The 21,361-nt window shown below is 39.9% G+C and overlaps 1 protein-coding gene across 1 annotated transcript in view; it reads right to left on the reverse strand.

Moving 5' to 3' along the window:
- grm8a (glutamate receptor, metabotropic 8a) overlaps positions 1-21,361 on the reverse strand; it is a 175,892-nt gene that overhangs the window by 87,226 nt on the left and 67,305 nt on the right. Inside the window, exon 2 of the mRNA XM_029494909.1 lies at positions 17,546-17,762. Coding sequence (XP_029350769.1) covers positions 17,546-17,762 — 217 coding nt within the window. The remainder of the gene's footprint in view (positions 1-17,545; positions 17,763-21,361) is intronic.

Consider the following 21,361-nt stretch of genomic DNA (forward strand, 5'->3'; position numbering starts at 1 on the left):
CACAAGAATAAGGGCAGAGTATGTATCACTGGAGGATACACAAAGCAACACCACTCCAACAAAGGGACTTCAAAGGATGTACACAATGGAAATTCAAAAATAAGTCATCTGAGGCGATGAGGCATGGCTGTGGCTTAAAGATATTCAGGTGTTTTCCCATTTTAAATAAATCGTGGAGAATAAACATAGGCCATGCCTGCAAGACTAGAGTTTGTGTATGAAATTGAGAAATAATAACCAATGCTTAGCTGTTCACAAAGCAGATCTAAAGAGTTTGACTTTGTTAGACAATTTATTGCTCTGTTCTTCATAGAAATAAAAAAGAAAACTGAGCACTGACAGCTTTCTGTGCAAGCCGAACAGTAATATACTGAAGTGGGATAATGATTCTCCGCTTTACATCCCTACGGCTTCCAGTCAGAGTGATTATCTAGTTGTCAGTGCCTGGAAGTTGGACAGACAGCTGCACCACCAATTAAGCTCAATCAGAATCAGGCAGTTTAATTAGTTGAAGGATAGTTGTTGAAAGGGTTCATTGTGGAACATCCATTGTGAAAAACAATAATTACCTACAGTAATGTTAATTGCTCCACATTTCTCTGATTACATCCTATAAAATCCTCTTTACCTCTGGACCAAAGCTATCTCAAAGAGTTTCCATATTAATAATTCTAGTCTGTTTCAGCAATGTACATTGATACCTCAAATTATTTTAAAATCAGCTATTATTATGACGGAAAACTACTACCTTCATTTTTTTTTTTTTTAGAGGATGTTTTATTTTGAAACCACCAGTTGGAGCTCCTGGGTGAAAATATGTTTCCACTCCAGCATCCACAGTTACAAGCTTTCCAACATGACAGGCTAGCAGCCTCCCTCCCTGCTTGAACAGACACATGAACACACAAGGAAAGTAACACGATGGGGGTGCAGTGGAACACACACATATCCACATGCAAAATAACACTGACGTATACGCCCACAAGTGTAGCCACACGAAGACATATGGTCATTCCTACCATAGGGAAGGGAGTATAATACAATAAGCCAGGAAAGCTTTGGCAGGGTCTGCATGTTATTCGTGTGTGTGTGTGTGTGTGTGTGTGTGTGTGTGTGTGTGTGTGTGTGTGAGACAGAGAGAGAGAAAGCGCTCAGTGTGGTGTTTTCGAAATCATCAGCCCTTCCATTCCACGAAGAGGCCATTTTACCTTTACGCCTCAGTGAACCTATGACTGCAAACCAGTGACAGAGAAAACACAGAAATACCAGGAGAGGAGAGAAAGGAGAGGGAGAGGAGATGGAGAATAGAGAGAGAGGTGTGTGAAAGGTGTGTGTGTGTCATTTTCCTAAGCCATGGGGATTTGTCTCTTCAGAGCAATTCTGAGGGAGCATGGGGCTTAAGGCCATCACTCTGCAGGGATTTATTACACCAATGCAGAATGTACACAAATACAGGCGCAGGTGCATGCCAGTGCTCACACATACTGACATTTAGGTGCAGAATAAAAGTACAAAGGGAGAAAGGACACCTAGACAAAGAAACATACACATGGAAGCTGATGAAGTCATCCATAGAGGGAGTTCACAGTGGACCGTGGTGCTTACGTCACACTTTACTAACAACCAATTTTCTCGACAAGCACAACACAACAAACCTCACAGTTGGCATTTGAGTGAGTAAAGACAAATATGTAATAGCTGAGCAGAGAAGATACAGGACAAAGAGAAGTGGTTTTCTATTAGCTTTTACTGTCTTCCCTCCGTGTAGCCTGGTTATTTATTCCTTCAATAAAAATCATTTAAATTTTAACTAGAAGCAAGTGCCATTTATTTCTTCAGACTCCATCACTATAATCTGCCACTCTGGTCAAACTGATTTTTCAATTATAGAACTTTATGAAAAAAAGGGTGCCCCTATTAAACTCAATGTCTGCGTCAACATGCAGAACGCCTTTATGATCTCAAAAATCTACAAAAGCATCTGGTGAGATATACGAAATTGGGAAGAGAATGAATATGATATTGGCAGGCCTGAGAGAAGAGACTTGGAGAACTTTGTCTCAGTTACTCCTCAAATTAGTTTTCTTTTCGCTGTAGTTTGTAGACATGAAGCAGCTCTGTAATGTTTCAACAGGCTCTTAAAGTCTACTTTTGCGCACCGTCTCCTTTAGTCCATCCTGAAGTTGATGAGTAGGACAAGAGGATGACTTTGCATATGATTATATTGTGCAGGCGTGTGTGACAGCGCCTTGGGGAATGCAGACTTTGTGCAGATTACTATGATCTAAATATAAACACTGCTAATCAGGACATCAAAATATGCACAGGGATACACAGATATATACAGATGCCCTTTCAAGTGTGCCACACACACACTCAAATCTTTAATGAATACAAACATGACCACAGTCTCATTTTGTCATTTTCATCTTTTTCAGGCTCAGAAAAGAAAAATTCACGGGTTTCAAAACAGGCAAGGCATCTGTATCCTGTGGTTTTTAATGTGATTACAAGTTCACAACTGAACACAAACTCCTAAGCTCTTCCCATTCACACTACGTGTGATCTCAGGAGGAAAAATAGAGAAAACACTTGCTTGCAGTATTAACATTAAAAGACAAAATTCTCAACTGTGAAGAGTAATCAGCAGAACCCACCAAGCCGCCTCACACTTAGAGACATGCATGTTTATCAGCAGGCCAAAATACACACAGCCACAGCTGAAGAAATCTGAAGCACTCTGCAGAAGAGAGTAAATAATATCACCTGCTGAGATGAGATCTCATCAGTGCTCCTAATAGGCTACCAGCACATCATAAGATTACATTGCACTCGTGTCTGTATGTGTGTTTGTAGGGATGGAAGGAGAGATCAATGGACCTCTGGGAAGGGAGAGAAGGAAAAAAAGAGGTAGGACCGGAAAGAGACAAAGCCATATATCTTTGTTTTTCATTGAAAGCTTCCTGCATTTCACTGCACTGTAAGAACAGCCGGAGGCATGTGCCATGCGAGGCCAGCGTCAACCACCACAAACAAACACACAAGCCCAACGATTGAGTCAACACACATAGCACATTGTTGAGCAACACATTTCTTCCCCGTTTTAGAATCGGGGACAATTATTCAGTGTTTCATGTGAAATCTCTTAAGCTTATGAGGAACCAAAGCTTGTAGTTCCACTCAAAATATGAGGCTGAAATCCAACTCTGCAATACTCGTGTCTTCACTCCAGGGATATAACTTTGAACCAACACTGGATATGTGTACTCGGACACACTGCCATGATCAGTTCCTTAAATAAAACCCGAAAGGAAATTTATCCAGTTTGAGTGAGACAGTGCTGCAGTTGCAACATGCACCTTATGTACTTGTGCATAATATTATATTCAAATAAAGTAACAGAAAAAAGAACATGAATCAGGTTTTTTTTTAATTAAATTGCTGCATAAATTAAAATATTACCCTCAAAATTTCACTTTAGAGGGGAGCAATTTTATATGTGGCAAAGAATGAGAGAGCAATGCGCATTAGAGAGAGGGAGTAAGATTTTTGCTCACAAATGAGCTGTAAAGTTCAATACAGACAGAAATGGAAGATTGGACAGCAGAGAAATAGATGCACATCACCTTTCCACATAGAATATTCAGCACTTACATGTCTCCTGTCCGACCTTTTTCATTGGGATTGTGTTGCTATACGGCATGAAGAAGACAAAAAGGAGACAACACACCTAAAAAAATCTGAGAAAATAGATGAGTCCACATGAACAAGTGCCCTGTCATTATTTCCTCCTCTGCCAACAAACAAATAGTAAATAAGCCAGATGTTGCTTCCACTGGCTGTTGAACTTGATACTCCCTTTTCCAGTAACAGGACCAAATTCCCACGATCAAAATTACCATGGCAACAAGATGGTAGTTTGCTGTCATATTTGGTGACCCACAATATTGCTAATACAGCATTTTGATTTTGTGTGGAAATTTTGAACAAATTAACAAATCCTGTTACCATGCTAGACCATTAAACTATATATATATTTTTACTTTTATCCAAAGCCTTGAACCTATGATTCATTTTTAAAGAGCACACAATGTGCAAAAAATAAATGAATAATTAAATAAGTAAATGACGGTGCCATCACATCCTAAACTACCAAGTAAAATATTATTGTTTACTTTGTTTATGAGTGTTGAAGTGTTTGTTATTCACATGCCCCTGCCTTGTCACTCCTTCTGCTGCATCAGCTCCAGCCCTGCTGAGCCGATCTATGTCAACAATGGGATAGTTGCTGTCACAGCATTACGAAAAAGGACACTGAGTTGTGCAAATGAAATCTGAGCTGTTACTGGCAGGTACATGTGTCACTTCGTTTTGTTTTGTAAAAGTCACGGATGGCAGCTACAACTAATATCCCTAGCAGGAAAATGGCTAAGAATAGTTAAAACACAACGCGACTAAATAGTTGTGAGGCTGCTCTGAAATGGGGTGAAATGAGTTGTCGTTCTTTAAGCACCTGCTGTACATTTTATGGGACGATGCAATATTTTCTATTGCAGAGCAAATTAAAAACCATTTATAGCCCTCTCTCGAGCCTACAGAAGGTGGGTGTTTATCAAAGGATTATTGCTTTAAATGACTCAAAGCTACTGGATGCCATTGTTTGTTTATCATTTGTCTTCCAGGTTTGGCATCCAGCATGGAAGCCCCAGATGTTTGGAACATCCCACCAGCTTGTAAACGCAACAAGAGTAACTGAATGGACCATTTTAATTGGGATTGTGTTGCCAGGAAAGTATTTAGGTCCAAGTTTTACTTCCTGTCAGCTGTTAACAAATGCAGCAACCTGGATCCATTTAGAATGTTAATGACGGAAGAAGTGGTTGTCGCATTGCTCTCCCCTTTAAACACTGTCGTTATTTTGTATGCAGGCCAATTTAAAACATGTTACACATTTTTTGACACAAGTCTTCCCTCACTTCCTGCTAACAGAGCCAGTAATCAATTGGCCTCAACCGATAAATTCTTTTACACATAAATCTGACATTGATGGGGTGCAGCAGGGATGGACAACACGGCAACATATGTGATTATAAGTTTTTCCGTATAGAGCAATATCCATATTTATGAAAATATGGATTTTTAGCTGACGCTGTCAGATCAAAACATATCCTGACTGAAGCGTAAAGGAGGTTTAATTTGTTAGCTTTCCTTCATACAGTCTTCCTATAATTATGTTTTCCTTATTCATGTGTGCAAACAAAGTGAATACTGAAGGTAGTTTTGGCATCGTTTTGGTAACACTTGAAGAATAATAATAAAACAAAAGGAGCAAACGTCTCAAAATTTAACAGATGTATTAAAAAAAGATAAACAACGTAAACAAGTCAATCACACCCTTTGGCACAATCAAGTACTCAACTGTAAGACAAGGTTGCTCCTGGGTGCAACTCTCTGCAACTCGAACAGCTCTGACTAACAGTGCTCAGAGTAGGCAGTGGGCGTATCACTCCAGTGACAGTGACTGTTGTTGTGCTCATTTTCTGCTGTGTGATATCAAGCAAATTGTCTTCAAAACCCATCATTACTGACTTAAATGTTATTGTGACCCCGTTTCAGGATCTCTTTATGGCCCAGCTGTAGGTTGAAGGTTTAATATTATTAAGAAAGAAAAGCAGTTTTCATTCAGCTCTGTAAATACATAAATATTTATTTTGAACTCTACTTCCCCTCTTGTTGAATTTTTAAGTACTGAATATATAAAGCTGTGAGAGTGATACAGAACAACGGTACAATGCAGTACAGTTTAAAGTTGATGTGACCTTTTCATGACCCATAATGTTCGGTCATGAAATCCAGTAAGTGGGTGATGTGGGTCTTTATGTATGTTTACACAAAGGTTACACATCAGTGTGTGTAGATTGCCTTCCAGTTTCTTTTGTAAGTGATTTAAAAATATTAACCCATATTATTTATGAGATGTTTCATGTCAGCCAGGTTGGACTTCATCTTGGATGAAGCTTTAATTGTGGGACGGCTTTTATATGTTTGTTTGTTTTTCCTTTATTGTGAATTTGTGCTTCTTTTCTACTTCATAGTTGCTTCCTCGTTTCATTTCATGCTGCTGCTTTGGTTCTCTCTTTATCTCTAAAGTACTTTATTCCTCTACATTTTATTGAACAGCTCTTAAGTATGTACCAAACTACAGTCCTGCTGCAGTATATTGTTGGGTGAAAACCTGTTTTGTCATTTAGGCTTGATGACTTCCTGCTCTTTTTATGCTTTCCTCCCCTAACTCAATTCACTCCTGTTCCCCGTCACTTCATTCATCTCTTCTTTCAAGTTCTTTCCTCTCTCATCCATCCCACTCCATCTTGTGCAGGCACATCTTTTGCTTGCTCTTTTCCCTTTTGCTATGATCTTTCGTTCTCATCACATAAAACTGTGACGGTAATGATGGCGGCTGACGGATTTGTCAATGCCGTGGTCACACCTGAATCATATGTTACCAGTTTAACACCTTCAGGTGTGTGTGACTTCTCGTGGATGTCTGACTGGATGTGATTTGAAAGTACCACGAAAAAGGGAGTGCAGCTTTTTGAAATTATCTGAATTTACATCAAAATGTGATATGAAAAGGGAATAATCAGCAAACACAAAACATCTTAAGAAAAAGCCCACAATGTTTTGTTTGTGTCCATTTAGAATTCTCAATCAAATATTTACAGAGTAGAACAGATATCTAATCACAGCAATATATCCGTAGTCAGAAGTTATCACACCTGATGTCAATGAAAGCACACTGAATGTGTGTGCTGGAGCTGCTTTGACTTGTCAACTAAATAAACAATGAAATAAATATTTTGCTATTTACAAGAACCATCTGCTGTTGTGAGCCATGCCTTGTAAACAGGATCTCGGAGGACTGAGAATAAAGAGTTGCTTATTTGAATAAAGCTGAAAGAGCTAAAAAGTCATCTCAAAGAGTTTAAATATTCATCAGACCAAAGTCAGAATAAATGGAGATGATTTAGTTCTGTGAATACTCTTCGAAGAAGGGAGCCTGCAGCTAAAACAACTCAAACGTCACAAGTCAGAATAATTAGTAATCCAAAAAAAATCCCTCAGGAGTATGATTTTAAGGTTTTAAGGAATCACCGCAGCTGTTTAACCTGTTCTGCTCATCTGTTCCCGAGACAGGCTGAAACATATCATGAGTGAGGAGAAAAATCATCCTGAAGGTGAAGCTGGGTGGACGCTGTTGTATCTCTTTTCCACCTACTGAAGCTCAGTAGAGGTTGAGTGATGCTGATTACATTACAGTTCATTAGCAGTTTATTCCAAACAATTCAGCAACACCTTTTCTTGTTACAACCAACTGTTTGAGTTCAACACTACTTTTCCACAGGGAAGGGGAAAGTCTGTGTGCATCACAAGTGGGAACACACTGTTTAAAAAAAAAAAAAAGAAAAAGTGATGATGAGGCTCAAAATCACATACAGCTAATGATCTTCCCATCAAAGACTGAGCAGCAGATCATTTTAGATGTGGATGGCAAAGGGGCATGACTCAGAAAAGTAGGATTCAGGCATTCAGTCAGTTGGATGACAACTGCAAGAAATTTCTGGCAAAGATCCTTTTGACCTCAGTCACACATGGGAATCTCTAAACATAAAATCTTGTATACCACGCATTGAACCTGACCGCCTTCTGAAAGCCAAAATAAAATATCCTGCAATCTAATGTCAGTCTCCATCAGTTGAATTAAAAGATCAATACAAACTGATTGAAATCACATTTGTCTCTTTATGAAAGGATCGGACACTACAAGCAGCCGAAAAGAAGAAACAGGATGGAAATGCTGCACCCATGACAGTCAAATGACAGGAGCAGAAAAAGACGCACATAATGAAAAACAAAAAAACAGAACAGGGGAAAAAAAAAGAGAGAAGACAAGTGGGGGGGCTCGGGGGTGAAGATTTAAGACCATGTCTAAGTCTGCATAAATTCTCATTTCTCTTTTGAATAATAGCAAATTCACTCTGGAGTGAAAAATGGGGAAGGCTTGGGTGAAGTGGTGAAACTTTTAAATCTGTGGTTCTGTGCTGGCAGAGTGGGAATAAATTATTCTGTCAAGAGTCAAGTTGCAGAGACAGAGCTACGTTTGTTAAAGGGGTAAAGTGTCGGAAATGCCTCAAACCCAAAGACATCAGGTCTGTGCCACCTCTGTCACCGTCAAATGTGAACATGAGGGCAGGAGATCTAAGAAGCACAAGACTTTGATACATTTTCCTTCCACAACTGCAATTGCATTAAGAATTAAAGCCATCCAGGATTGCACTTTATATGAGACAGGGTTCAGACAAGTGGATCGCATCAGATGAAGGGACTGCAGTTTTCCTTGATGGAAAAGTGGTAACTGCAAGTCAGTTCACTTCAAATCCATATTTCTGTGTCATTCTCCGTTCAAACAGCGTACTGTAGGTCTCTCATTCTTTTTTAATTTTCAGATTGCTCTGTATTTTTTTTATTGATTTTTTTTTAAATAGCCTCTCAGTCAATGGAAATCTATATCTTGCTGCATAAATTACTCCTTTTGAGGCCAAGCTTCCACATCCTCACACTGAATTGCTGAAGACTACTGAATACAAAACTGAAGTTGAACTTTGAGGAGCAAAAGAAGATTTCAAAGATGCAAACAAAAGCTAGAGGCCCATGGGGGAAACATACACTGTCTGCTTTTGCTCACTGTTTTATCATGTATCTTTTTTCTATTTCTTCTTTGTCCTTTCTATAAAAGCAGAAATGTTTTAGCTACAATAAACATCAAAAGGAAAATCAAACTAATGCAATTTTACAGTAATTGTCTGAGAACTTTCAATTTCTGATTTTGGTGACTTTGATGAGGACTTTTCCTTTCTTTTTTATTGCTCTTCCATGTGTTAAAGGAGATCCATGAAACTGGCTTTGAAATTTCACATCAGTGCCAAATTTGTGTCTTTAAAGCGTGAGAACAAACACAGGAAGATGATGCAGAATGAGATCGTCAAGAGAGAGAACAGAGAGGCCAAGAAAGACAGCAGCAAAGAGACTGGGTGTGAACATTGACAGATGAGAAGGAAAAGGGAATTTTCTGGGAAGAAGAAAAGTACAGGGGTATGTCTGGAACATTTTTACTCTGATTAAGGCAGCTTGTAGCCCAAAAAGAAACTTGTATCTCACCAGGACAAGGATAGAGAAAAGGCAAAAAAAAAAAAAAAAAAAAAAAAATGGCTGAGCAATGACAGAGGAGAGTGAATTAAAAAACAAAAAAAGGAATCAGAGAGACTCAGACTGGTTTAAGTGAAATTAGCAGAAAGGGGGAAAGATAGAGAGCACCGATTACTCTTCCTGCATCTTGACATTCAAGCAATCCGATATGGATCGTTGTTGCAGTAACAATACAATTGCAGCACCGGAAGAGTTGTAATTCTGCCCCATTCACTCCCAGCTAATCAGCCTCTGCCAGCTCACAGCCAACGGCCTGTTAGGCTGCATGTGTGTGTGTGTGTGTGTGTGTGTGTGTATAGGTAACTGATGAAACAAGAGATTAGAGGGGAACAAGTGTCCACACCAAATGCATGTGCAGTTATCAAAGTTTGATTTATTACTAGGAACGCAAAGAGTAACCGAAGACACCCACACTAAGTTCATCTGCCTGCACGCAATTGCCAGCCTTGCCAGGTGGAAGACAGCAGGACTCATTAGTCTGAGTGTGTGCGCGCTTGTCTGCGTGCAGCACTTAGGTCCAGCTCAAGAACCATATCTCAATGTTCTCCTAGACCAAAGAAAGCATGCCTCAAAGTCAGACAAAGTCCTCCAACTACAAATTTATTCCAGCCATCAGTCTGAATCTCTCATCATTCCGCATGGCAGCGACCAAAAATCATCCAGCAATTGATTTGTGCTCAGAAAGACTGATTTATCACAGGAAATTAATAACAGTTAGGCATTCGAGTTGGTACGGCTCAAACAAGATGCACCTGGACCAGAACTGGTCTCTTTCAACATGAAATATGGACCGATGAATTTGAAAGAAAGCACTGACCTACAATGACCTAAGGATAACTGAAACAAAGCAAGACAAGCAAGGTCTAGTGGTTCAAATGGAGATAGGTTTTGGAAACACACTTTATCATGTTCCATTTTTCATACTTGTATTTTCTTTCAGCATATTTTGAATATCTTCAAAGATTTGCAAGATTTCAACATTTCTTATAGTTGTTAGTACCTCATAGTATCTCATAGTTGAAGTATCTTCCCCAAGTAATATGAGGCTGTAATTTTAACCCTTTCTGACTTTTGTTTCCTTCAATTTCAGGGCAAATTCCTCTGTTCAAATTTGGGCTGAGGATTAGACCCTCATGGGACAATGTTATCTAAAGCTGGTTTATACTTTGGTTTAATTTCATTCATTAAATTCACTTTACATATTGAAATTTTAGAAAGAACAACTGCATCAGTGGTAACACTGTACCGTTAAGTTTCAAAAGTAATCTACATGAAACATGACTATTGTTTGTAGTGTTGTCCAGAGTTTGTTATACTTAGTTTTGTGGTTTTTAGTTGGGGGGATTCTCATCCACACACAATGTTTTCAATGTGATCATGAGAGGCTGACAACATCAAAGTTACATTCTGCTTTGATCACTGACTGTAAATCTAATTTCTTACAAAATGGCACTGTGAACGCAAAGCCCCTAAGCTACACTAAGCCTTTTCCAAAAGTCATCCAAGTGACAGTTTGTATGATGGTGAATGTTTGGGTTTTTCCCCTTTTCAGCAGATGGAATAAAAGAGGACTGCATTGAAATGAGAAAAAGCTAATTTTCCTCAAACTGACAACTGACAAATGACATAAGCTTTAAATAGGTGCGTGTTTGTGTATATCACATGTTTAACCATATGTTGTCCTTTCCATCTTTTTACTTCAGTTTGTGAACATGTATGAAAAAAGATTGTATTCCCTGTCTGTATATGAGGAGGATGTATTTGGGTTTTCTTTTTCCCTCTCTCTCTCTCTCTCTGTAGAGTCATAAAGTTTACATTTTTACTGTGCTCTCATTTATTTTTGCCATGACCCCAGGGCCTTCTGCAGACAGAGGTAAAAAAAATAAATTAATATAAAAAAAAAAAAAAAAATCTAAATCAAACATGAGCAGAGGAAGAAAAAAACCCAAGTTACTGGAGCAGAACAGCGAAGAGACTTGAAAATGCTTTTAAGTCGTACGGGCAGATTCCTACTCTCAGAAAACAGACTCACCAGCATCAACAGCACACAGACACAAAACACACATTGACAAATACATAGATAAAGAGTCACTTGGATACACACAAACAAATATGCATCCATAAAGTTATAGTGAAAAAACACACACAACTTTGCCTATATATTTATATATGTATCCCACCCCTTCACACCTAAATACCAAACCTACACACACACCTACTGTATGTGTATCAACTGGAGCAGTAATATTGCTGAAATTACTTTTGGGGCTTAGCAGCAACTGGCTGACTTTTTTCTCTCCCCAATCTCCTGGTGGACCAGAAGAGGCCAAATGGGGACAGAGAATGCGCACGCACACACACACACACACACACGACCAGTGATGCTTAAGTGGACATTGGGACATAAGGAGGAGGGACAGGGGCACATTTCACTGTGACAATACCACAAAAAAATACAATCTGTAACATATCGCTCCGTCCATTTCCTGCTGGTGCACAATGAATCCTAAATTTGCCGATATGACTCTACTCAAACAAGACAAATTTTTGTTTCAACCTACAGGGCCTTAAAATCTGCCATGCAACATACTGCACATCAGCAAAATGTTTCGTAGGAGGCAAGTCTAATTATTCCCTCATTTCCTCAGCTCAGGTAATCACCGAAATGTGGCTGAAAATATTGAGGTGGTTGGAGAAAGCCCAGACTTTTCTGGGAAATTGTAGGTAATTTCTGTTGGACTTTATATTGGGGCAGCTGGGGTAAATTACTAAAAAGGGCCGTTACAGCTGTATGAGATGGAATTCACAGAGCTGCTCAGGTAATAATTACCATTTGTAGATGTCCTCAGGCAATACTAATGCCACAGAGAGCTGTTGACGCTTATTAGATATTGTCAATTCTACCCAGGTGAGAGATTGGCAACCTAAGGACAACATTACCTGGACTGTAATAGAATCTACAGATTTAAACAGATGTTCATGACCTGTTCAAGATCATTTAAAAAACAATCTATTTTCAACAGGACAATGAAAGCAAATATTCTATGTTGCATGTTTTATTCCCAACAAACACAGGTTTAATAATTATCCAAAAAAAGCTGACCACCAAACAACAGCATAAACAAAACCTCCAACAACTTAAGACTTTTAGGCCTTCTCATGCAGACAACAAAGGCGGCTTCACCTTGAGATGAAAAAGAAGGCTGGTGTAATTAGTTACAAATGGATGGGTTGATGTTTGTGCTCTCTGTGTGTGTAATCAAGGACAAGAAACAGAGCTAAATCAACCCAAGGGAAGTGCATTGTCTGTTGAGTGAGTTAGAGATGGTGCATTTGTGTCCTCCTTCTTGGGCATTCTTTCATGTTGAGCTGCACGCAAGTGTCGCAAAGCTTTAATCCCTGTAATCACTATGTCACTATGTCATGATCTGTACAACATACCAATCTCTTTGTGTCTCAGCACAAAAGTTATTCCAGCCTCCCTGTATTGCTTATCACACTTTGTAATGTAGCATAATGAAATTCATTAGCTAAGATCATTATACTGCAAAAATGGAAGATGTGCTAATTCATTCCAGTAAGCTCATGAATAATAATACACAATAAAGTTTCTGTGATGCAGGCTAAGTGATTTTCAAACAGGAGTGTGTTCTAAAAATACAATATGCATGATAATAAATTGACATGTAATACGTGTAAGACATCACAATATATTTCAATTAAAGTGTGCTTCCTCTTCCCTGAATAAAACAACATATGGCAGTAACAAGCCTAGAATAATGGTGAGAAATGCCTCGATTGTAGAGGGCAATAGTGGACTGAAAGCGAACTAAAGAGGCTATGCTAAGCAAAAAGGCAGAAGATTAGTTTAGAGCCAGAGAACTAATTAAAGGAATCAGGAGATAACCGTTTAATTATTTTCTCTCAGCCTCTTTCTCCTGCTCATTTTCTTCCCTACTTCATTACTGCTTTTCAGAGCTTCTGTAGAGCAGCCAGTGTCAGGGGGGAGGGGACTTCTGATACAAACTTCCTCCATTGCTGTGCACAACTACACACAGACATATCCACTCTCACGCCATCTGCAGCACATGCAAATGTAGATGTGGCACTCTTAATCCCTGATGGATTCCACGGGGAGGTGGGGAAGGGTACTGAAAGGAGAGGGAGCCATGACTTGATTTAAAAGGTGTCCTCCATCTTCAGTGAGTACGCCGCCACCTCTTGTTTTATAGTACAGAGAGCAATCTGTATGCTACGAGAGAAGCTCGATAACGGAGGACGTGGCTCTGTACGTGCTGTTATTTCCACGGTAAGATACAACAGCAGGGTGGCATAGTGCATGAAGAGGCCAACCTTTGATTTCCTATTTGGTTGAGCTTCCACTAACTGAGCAATAAAATGCATTACTTGCAGGTGTAGGCTTACAAGTCTGCTGCTGATTTTATTCTCTGGCTTCTCTGTGCCCTCCCCAAAACAAAAAAAAAAAAAAAAAATCATCTGTCGATTCAATGGTATGATTTCTCATTTCTGATTGCTCACTGCAGATCTTTTGCATGTAAACTATGATATGATTCCCATTTTACTTCCAAAAAAATGACCACTATTTGCCCTTTTAGTTGCCCTTTGCATTACTTGTTTATTAACCTTTGATCACCAGGCTACGTTGGCTTATTGTGTACAAAAGAACAAAGCATATGCACTACACACCCAATCTGTGAACAGTCACTAATGATGAGTAAACACATTTGGCTTATGCTCGCTGAGCTGTGTCAGTTACTAGTTCTGCATCGCAGGAAAGCCATTGCTGAGGGTGACAACACTCTACAATGACTGCATATGCTTTTCAGCATCGTGAATTAATTTCAGGCTGTAGGCCTATTCAAATAAACTGCATTCATGTTTTATCTGCTGTTGATTGTATGTGACACTATGATGCTTTTTACATGAATTCCCAGAAAATTAGGGAACAGTATAAGCAAGACATGATTGTGCCATTCACAGCTTTGATAAAACTTTTGTCAGGAAATGCTTTCAGTAAACCTACTTGAGAAATAACAAGACAAAGCAGGCACTGCCAAGCCCATTCACCTTTTCAAACAAAACTGGACTGTAAAGCTAGCAAGCCTTCACTCTTTCGTTTTCTTTTTAAATCATCTCCATACAATCCTCATGTTCCACTTGAAGCCACACTCTTTGCATATGTTTAATGCAAAGGAAGTGAACACAGTGAATAATGTATTTAATATTTGTTGAGTTATAATCACAAGCCAGCAAATTCCTAAAGCATTGGGAGCTGGTTTGGTTTGGATGAAACACATGCATTTCTCTGCTTTGTGTCATTCTTGTGTTGTTTCTTTATTTGAACAGACAGTAGATAGGTCTATATTGGATGTAATTTTACACATAGCTACATGGAATTCCAATCTTCAGTGACACAAAATGTAGCATAACGATAAGGCATCCATTCCTCAGGGACACTTTTCCCGAATGCAGTCCTTCAGAAACAAAAGGATTTTGATGAGTGCCATGATGAACATTTGCGCAAAATCTTCAACATCAGTCCTCCTGGGAGAGGAGGTATACAACATCCGTGCTGCAGCAAACAGAAGTAGGACATGCTCAATCTCAAAGAGCGTGCTGGAGAAGCAAATACTTAACTTTCTGAATGTATTTCATAAAAATGTACAAGACAAGTACAGAGAGGCCCAACAATGCCGATTAAACAAACCCTGTAACTGGCCGTTACACACAATGTCAGTAAACTCGACTCATTTTAACAAGACCTGAGCACCTGTTGTGAAAGTTATTTCATGATTAATATGCATGCACACACTCGTGTGGACGTACACAGAATCATCGGTGAACGATTACACAGCAATTAACATAGATGTTTGGTATCAGTATGCAGAATGCCTCCTGAGCTGCAATCATTACCCTGCAACCACAAAATAATCGCCTTGAAATTCCCTCTGGCTCTGAGTTTATGCATGAGAGGGTATCTAAAGATGTCTACCTGTGTTATTACACACAACCTAATATATATATATATATACACTGTATGGACAACCGATCTCTCTCTCTCTCTCTCTCTCTCTCTCTCTCTCTCTCTCTCTCTCTCTCTCTCTCTCTCTCTCTCTCTCTCTCTCTCTCTCTCTCTCTCTCTCTCTCTCTCTCTCTCTCTCTCTCTCTCTCTCTCTATATATATATATATATATATATATACACACACACACACACACACGTGTGTGTGTGTATCTGCGGTAGCAGGGAGTGTGCACTTATATTCAGACTTTCTGTCACTATTCAAGTGTCCTTGTCCCATTCTTCTGCCAGACTGTCTTCTCTTCTCAGCCCACTTCTTCACCAACTTTTCCCTCTGCTCTCCCAATCCCTTCATGTTATTGGTGCTGTCCACATCTGCAGAGTAAACAACTGACTGACTGATGTCACAGCATGTAGCCCTCCTGCCCCCCCGACACACACAAGGTTGAGGACTGCATTGTGTGCCGACTCCATGAACACAAAATACACACATTGCTAAGGACTGCTTTACCATTTACAGCAGCGCACGGCTCCAAATGTGGAGCACAGGGATGGTGGGAGAGAAAGCAGAATAGACATACGCAGAACTGTCATTTCAACAGCAGTGCAAAGTAATGCAGGGAAGAAGAAAGGGAGGAGTAAAAGAGCAACAGTGAGAGATAAGGCAGAGATCGTGATTGGCGCACATGGATGGATTCTTTACGCGTCTTTAGCCCTGTCAGTCTGCAAATATTTGTCAACATCCAATTTGATGCGTTTTCTACAAACATTTGGGACATAAACAGGGAAACTAAAAGCATCTTCATCTGTCAACATCACTCAAAGAATTTCATTAACTGATTTGAGGCTTCGCTCACCCAAACAGACTGCTCCAAGACCATGGGGGACGCCTGCGCTTTTAAGTCTGACATCAAAACAGAAAAGTGATCCATCGCCTAGTATCCCTCTCCATTTCTGTGTCACTCTCATTTACTAACAGGAGTGATAGTGGAATGTTTCCTGTCATGTAATCTGTAATCTATTCCTGACAGTGGTCCATTCTCCATATTGTCAAGTGACAGATGTTAAGTCATATCATCAAACCCACAGCTTGTGTTTCAGCGTCTGTCTGTTCTTTCAGATATCAGCCTCATTTGACTGTTTAAAGACAACTTCCAGTTGTATCTGAACTGTTTGAATTTGCAGCCGATTCGAACAGAACACTGGCTGTTTTATATTAAAAGTTTTCCACCAAGTTTCCTGAGCTTCCGTAGCACAGCTACAGAAAACAGGATTAGACAGCAGTCTGCACTAACTCCTTCATCAAACACCAAATGGGGGAAATATGTCGTAAAAATGGTGTTCATCCCACTGGATGTTGTTCAAAGTTTTGTAGACTTCAAACCACAATGAATTACTGCTGTTGTGAAGACTTTTTTTTTTTACTGTAATGTTTCCCTTTTTTCAATTTAGATGCGAATTACAGCATGTAGAGCCTGCACCATCTTTAAAAACCCACTTTACACTGAGCCATTAAACAAGTGCAAGATGTTGCACTTGTCCATTTTTTTGCTTACTGTGATAACTGTTTTGCTGCAATAGTCTTAGCTCACTTGCTACAGTCTGCAATCTTCAACCTGCAATTTTACCTAAAGATTGAAACAACAGGTTTCTACTCTGCTCTTGTTATAGTTCTAAAATTACACGCTTAATCCGGCAAACGTATCATACCCCAAAGTGCACCATGAAAGTTATCATTAATCCTAACAGCAGAGGAGAAATGGCAAACTTCCCTCCTTAGTTATTTTTTACAGTGGAATAGACTTTAGTTGTACTGTCTCTAAGGTACATTCAAATTGCAATTTATAGCAGCAGACCGGCAAATGTTTGGTGAAAGTGAGGTACACAACAGAAAGAGATTGAGTTACAAAGTTTGCTTTAACTCCTTTTGAGTGAGTAAAAGGGAGAACGCTCAGGCCAGAAAGTTCCAAAGACTTCATAATATAATAGAAATGCCAGTGCACATGAAGTTAGTGGTTTTCAGCACAAGGAATGCGATATGGAATATGCATGAGTCAAAGGGGAAAAATTCAAGCTTACAAATAGAAAAGATGAGCTCATGATAGTGACACAAAATGGACCCTTGACAGTTCCTGGACCACATGTCTACACTTCAGGAACAACCCACTCCACAGGTTTGGACACAGTAATGCAGTAACGCCACACATTCTATGACAGGAAAAACAACAATTCATACCAGTTTCCCTGGAGATCTGTATGAAGGCCTCCACGCCACTCTCGCCATAGTTGCCCTCTGAGGCGAGTGTAGACACGTAGTTCCACTCCATTGCTGTGACGATGTCCATCATGGCCTGAGCTTGATAGGAGTCTGGTGGAACCACACGGGAGAAGAAGTCGTAGCGAGTGTTGTCACTCAGCTCAGGAGCCGTGGAGGCATAGCTGATCTGTGGGATCTGGAGAAGAGGACAACTTGTCAGATTATGTGATTCAATGTTTGTGAGGTCAACTACTTTAAAACTTCATATTTCATATTATTAATTTACCTGAAGAACACATAACATCATACATGAGTCATGCTGTCCTCTCAGTTAAAATACATTTCCATGCGCATATTCTCTGCCGTGTAAGTACAGATAGCAAATAGCAAACAATTAGAAATTCATTCCCAGCAGTATGACAAATTATTTATCATTTTCCAGGATGTGTAGGGAAGCAGGCTGAGCCTGTTCGAGGGAATCTGAATGTAGGAATGTAGGATGAAAGCGGATACAAAAAGGCAAACTGGTGATGCAAAGGGTGATTCTTCAACACTGACGTCACAGCTGACGGATTAAGTGTAGAGAGCAAAAAGATGTGATGCAGGAAGACAATCCGTAAAAGGGACATCAAGGACATCAAGGACCTGACAGAAGGACAGACAGAAACAGCACAACAGGCAGTTGGGAGGCTGGGGACACAAACAGGTTGACAGAATGAGAGGAGACATAAGCACACGCACGCACGCACGCACACACACACACACACACACACACACACACACACACACGTACGAGTAGTGATAGGCAGCATAGCAGGCCAAAGGTGTTGGCCGACAGGCAGATTGATTCCCCCCACCACACAGAGAGGGGCAGCAAGGGAAGACCCTGTACTGCCACGCACGCACGCACGCACGCACGCACGCACGCACACACACACACACAAAGAGTGAAAGATCAAGATGCTAGCATTCATTGGAACTAAGACATACCTGCCAATCTGGACTAAAACATAACATTTGTCAGCTGCCTGTCTCCTCCACACAACCACACACAAATAAATGTTTGTGTATTTGCTGTGCTCAGCAAAATCCATTGGCACTGCATGAAGGGATTTAAGGCAGGCCGTCTTTGTGATTTCGCAATGTGTGTGTGTGACTGGAGCCTCTCTAAAGTCTATCATTCACTGTCTTTATTCCCTCTGAGCAACCTGTGAAGTCCCTGCCACCCTGCGTCTACACTTGTCTTTGCCATTTTAAAAGGTCAGGGATATATCCAGAGTTTTGCAGGTTTTTTTTCAATCATTCCTCTTCGGCTGCATTGAGGCGCTGCAGTAAGTGGGTATAAAATAGCCATGAATTTTACCTCTCACCTAGCATTCTCGCTTCAGGAACTTGCTTTCGAAAAATGCATTAGTCTTTCCTGGACCACAGCAATAACAAATAAAGCATTCTTAACCTGAATGATATTCATTCACCTCCTCCAGAAGAGGGTTTTGAAAGAGCAAAGAGCTAATATGTTTTACTTCCACAAAAGCGATCAATGCGTACATCTTATTTTTTTTTGCAGCTGAATATCGAATTTTCTATTCCATTCTTTTTTCTGGTACTTCTTTTTGTGAACTTTGTGCAAGTTTATGTTTGGGGCTCTTGAATACTGTTATTGGCCTCCTCTACTAGGGGTACACAACTGGAAACTTTCATTAACTTCGGGATATTTATGTATAATTCAAAGAGGATTGGGATGAAAAAACAAGAGGAAAAAAAAAAATCGTAAAATTATTTGTGTGCAGGCATTTGTGACTATGTATATACATTCCTATGTACCTGTATTGTAATGTGTGGTAGTGTGTGTGCCAGTATGTGACTTTTGCTGATTCACTTGTCCTTTTACTCTCCAGGTGCATTTAAGTAGGTGAATATCCATTTCTAAGAAATGAGTGAACTGCTGCAGGAGTTTGAGATATTTGTCTGTTTACAACAGGAATGGGAAAAGAAACCCTGTGACCTCAGCAAACGTGGGACTTCGATCTTTTGTTATTTCCCTCTAAAGCTGGGAAACTGAGGCATACACAGGCACAAACACAAACACTTGTGCACATTGCACACCCATTTATCAAATTTTCCAAATCATTACTGAGTAAGAGGAGGGAAAGCAGAAAGGAAATAATACTGAGGGTGAACAACATACAGAGTCTGTGACATGCAGCATTGTCTGCTGCAGGCACAGACCAAATAGTGTCTTCCACAACTTCACCTGTGTCTTCTAGAAATGAATAATCTTGCAGATATGCTTATAGTCACAAATCCAAAAATGCTCTCAGCATGTACATAAATCAGCACATAAATCTCAGATCGCATGTCTAATGCGCACTGGAAATCATTCATGTGCTGCGTGTTGAGAGTGAGATTCCAGTCTTTTTTTTTTTTTTTTTTTTTTTTAAGCAAGCAGAACTGCAGTTGTAGTTGGAGGCGGTAAATTAACAGCTTGGTTCACCCACATCACAGGGGAAGAAGATTATGCTTCCAATCCCCCTAATTCCATTTGCTCTAATGAATGTGTGTGTGTGATAAAGAAGGTAAAGAGTATGTGTGCGCACTGTTGAATGTGCTCTTTCAATTTAGTACTCTCTCATTCTCACATGCACACAATATTGTTTGGGTTATGTACCATTTCAGTGTCGTGAGACACAATCATCTGGCATGACTCCACTGATGTCAGTTGCATGGTGTCATATCAGCTAGTCAACCATATCTGTCCAGGCTGAAATAGCTGAAAACAAAATCTACTATATGTGGATTGTCAGGAAATTTCATACAGATGTTCATGATCTCCAGAGGATATATACAAATGACTATGAGATGCTTCTTACATCAAAAACATATTGATATCTGTAGGTTTTAGTGAAACTATTCAAACAACTATTGCATAGAATTTGCATAGAAGCATCTGCCAACCACACAACCCAAGATTGTCAGAGTTCTGAAATACAGATCCAGGAGAGCATTTCAATGTCTCTCACTAATCAAGACATGGTGGATCACAGTGCTTTTTCACGGCTCTATGGATTACCCGAAATCTGTCATGTATGAGGAGTTAAAGACTTGCAGCTCGTCATTCGTCCTCTTGCAGGCACCGTACTCAGCAGACCTGGAGCGCCTGCAAAGCAACACTTAGTCCCTGCACCTCTCCACTAAACCTCATTAGAAGCCTAAACTCACACTCCAGAACAAACATTAATCTGCTTCAAGTTGTGTGGCTGCAGTTGTAACGGCAATGATATTAAGTCTCAGTTCTTTTGCATAAGTAAAGAATCTATCACAATGAAAGCGGCAGACCTCCATCGGCTACGAAAATAACAGAGATTAATTCCTAATTGAACTGTACTCCCCTCCCAGCAAATAATATTGAAAAGCATAAACTAATGTGTTCTCCTTCTTTGACAGCAATCAATGCACACCGGTAGGTTGATGTCTTTTTTTTCCTCCACTCTGAGTCTCATTTTTAACTGAAAATAAAGAACATTCTTAATAGCCACTCATGTATGTCCTGATTGAACTCTGGAACTCCGAGTGCAACTAATAAAAGTTTATATTCTCCACTGGCTGTCACCTATATGTAGCCAGGTCTGCCTCCGTTATTGCTCAATGACTTTGGCACTAGTGGGGAACAGCTTCATCCTTCACTATAGATCGATGTTGAATCCCACTAGAGAGCAGAACAGATAACTAATAGCTGGATTTAGACCTTAACAGATCTAATGATCCAGCCCACTGCCACCCCCCCCAACCCCGCCG

This window comes from Echeneis naucrates, chromosome 23, assembly GCF_900963305.1.
Source record: "Echeneis naucrates chromosome 23, fEcheNa1.1, whole genome shotgun sequence".
Classification (NCBI taxonomy): domain Eukaryota; kingdom Metazoa; phylum Chordata; class Actinopteri; order Carangiformes; family Echeneidae; genus Echeneis; species Echeneis naucrates.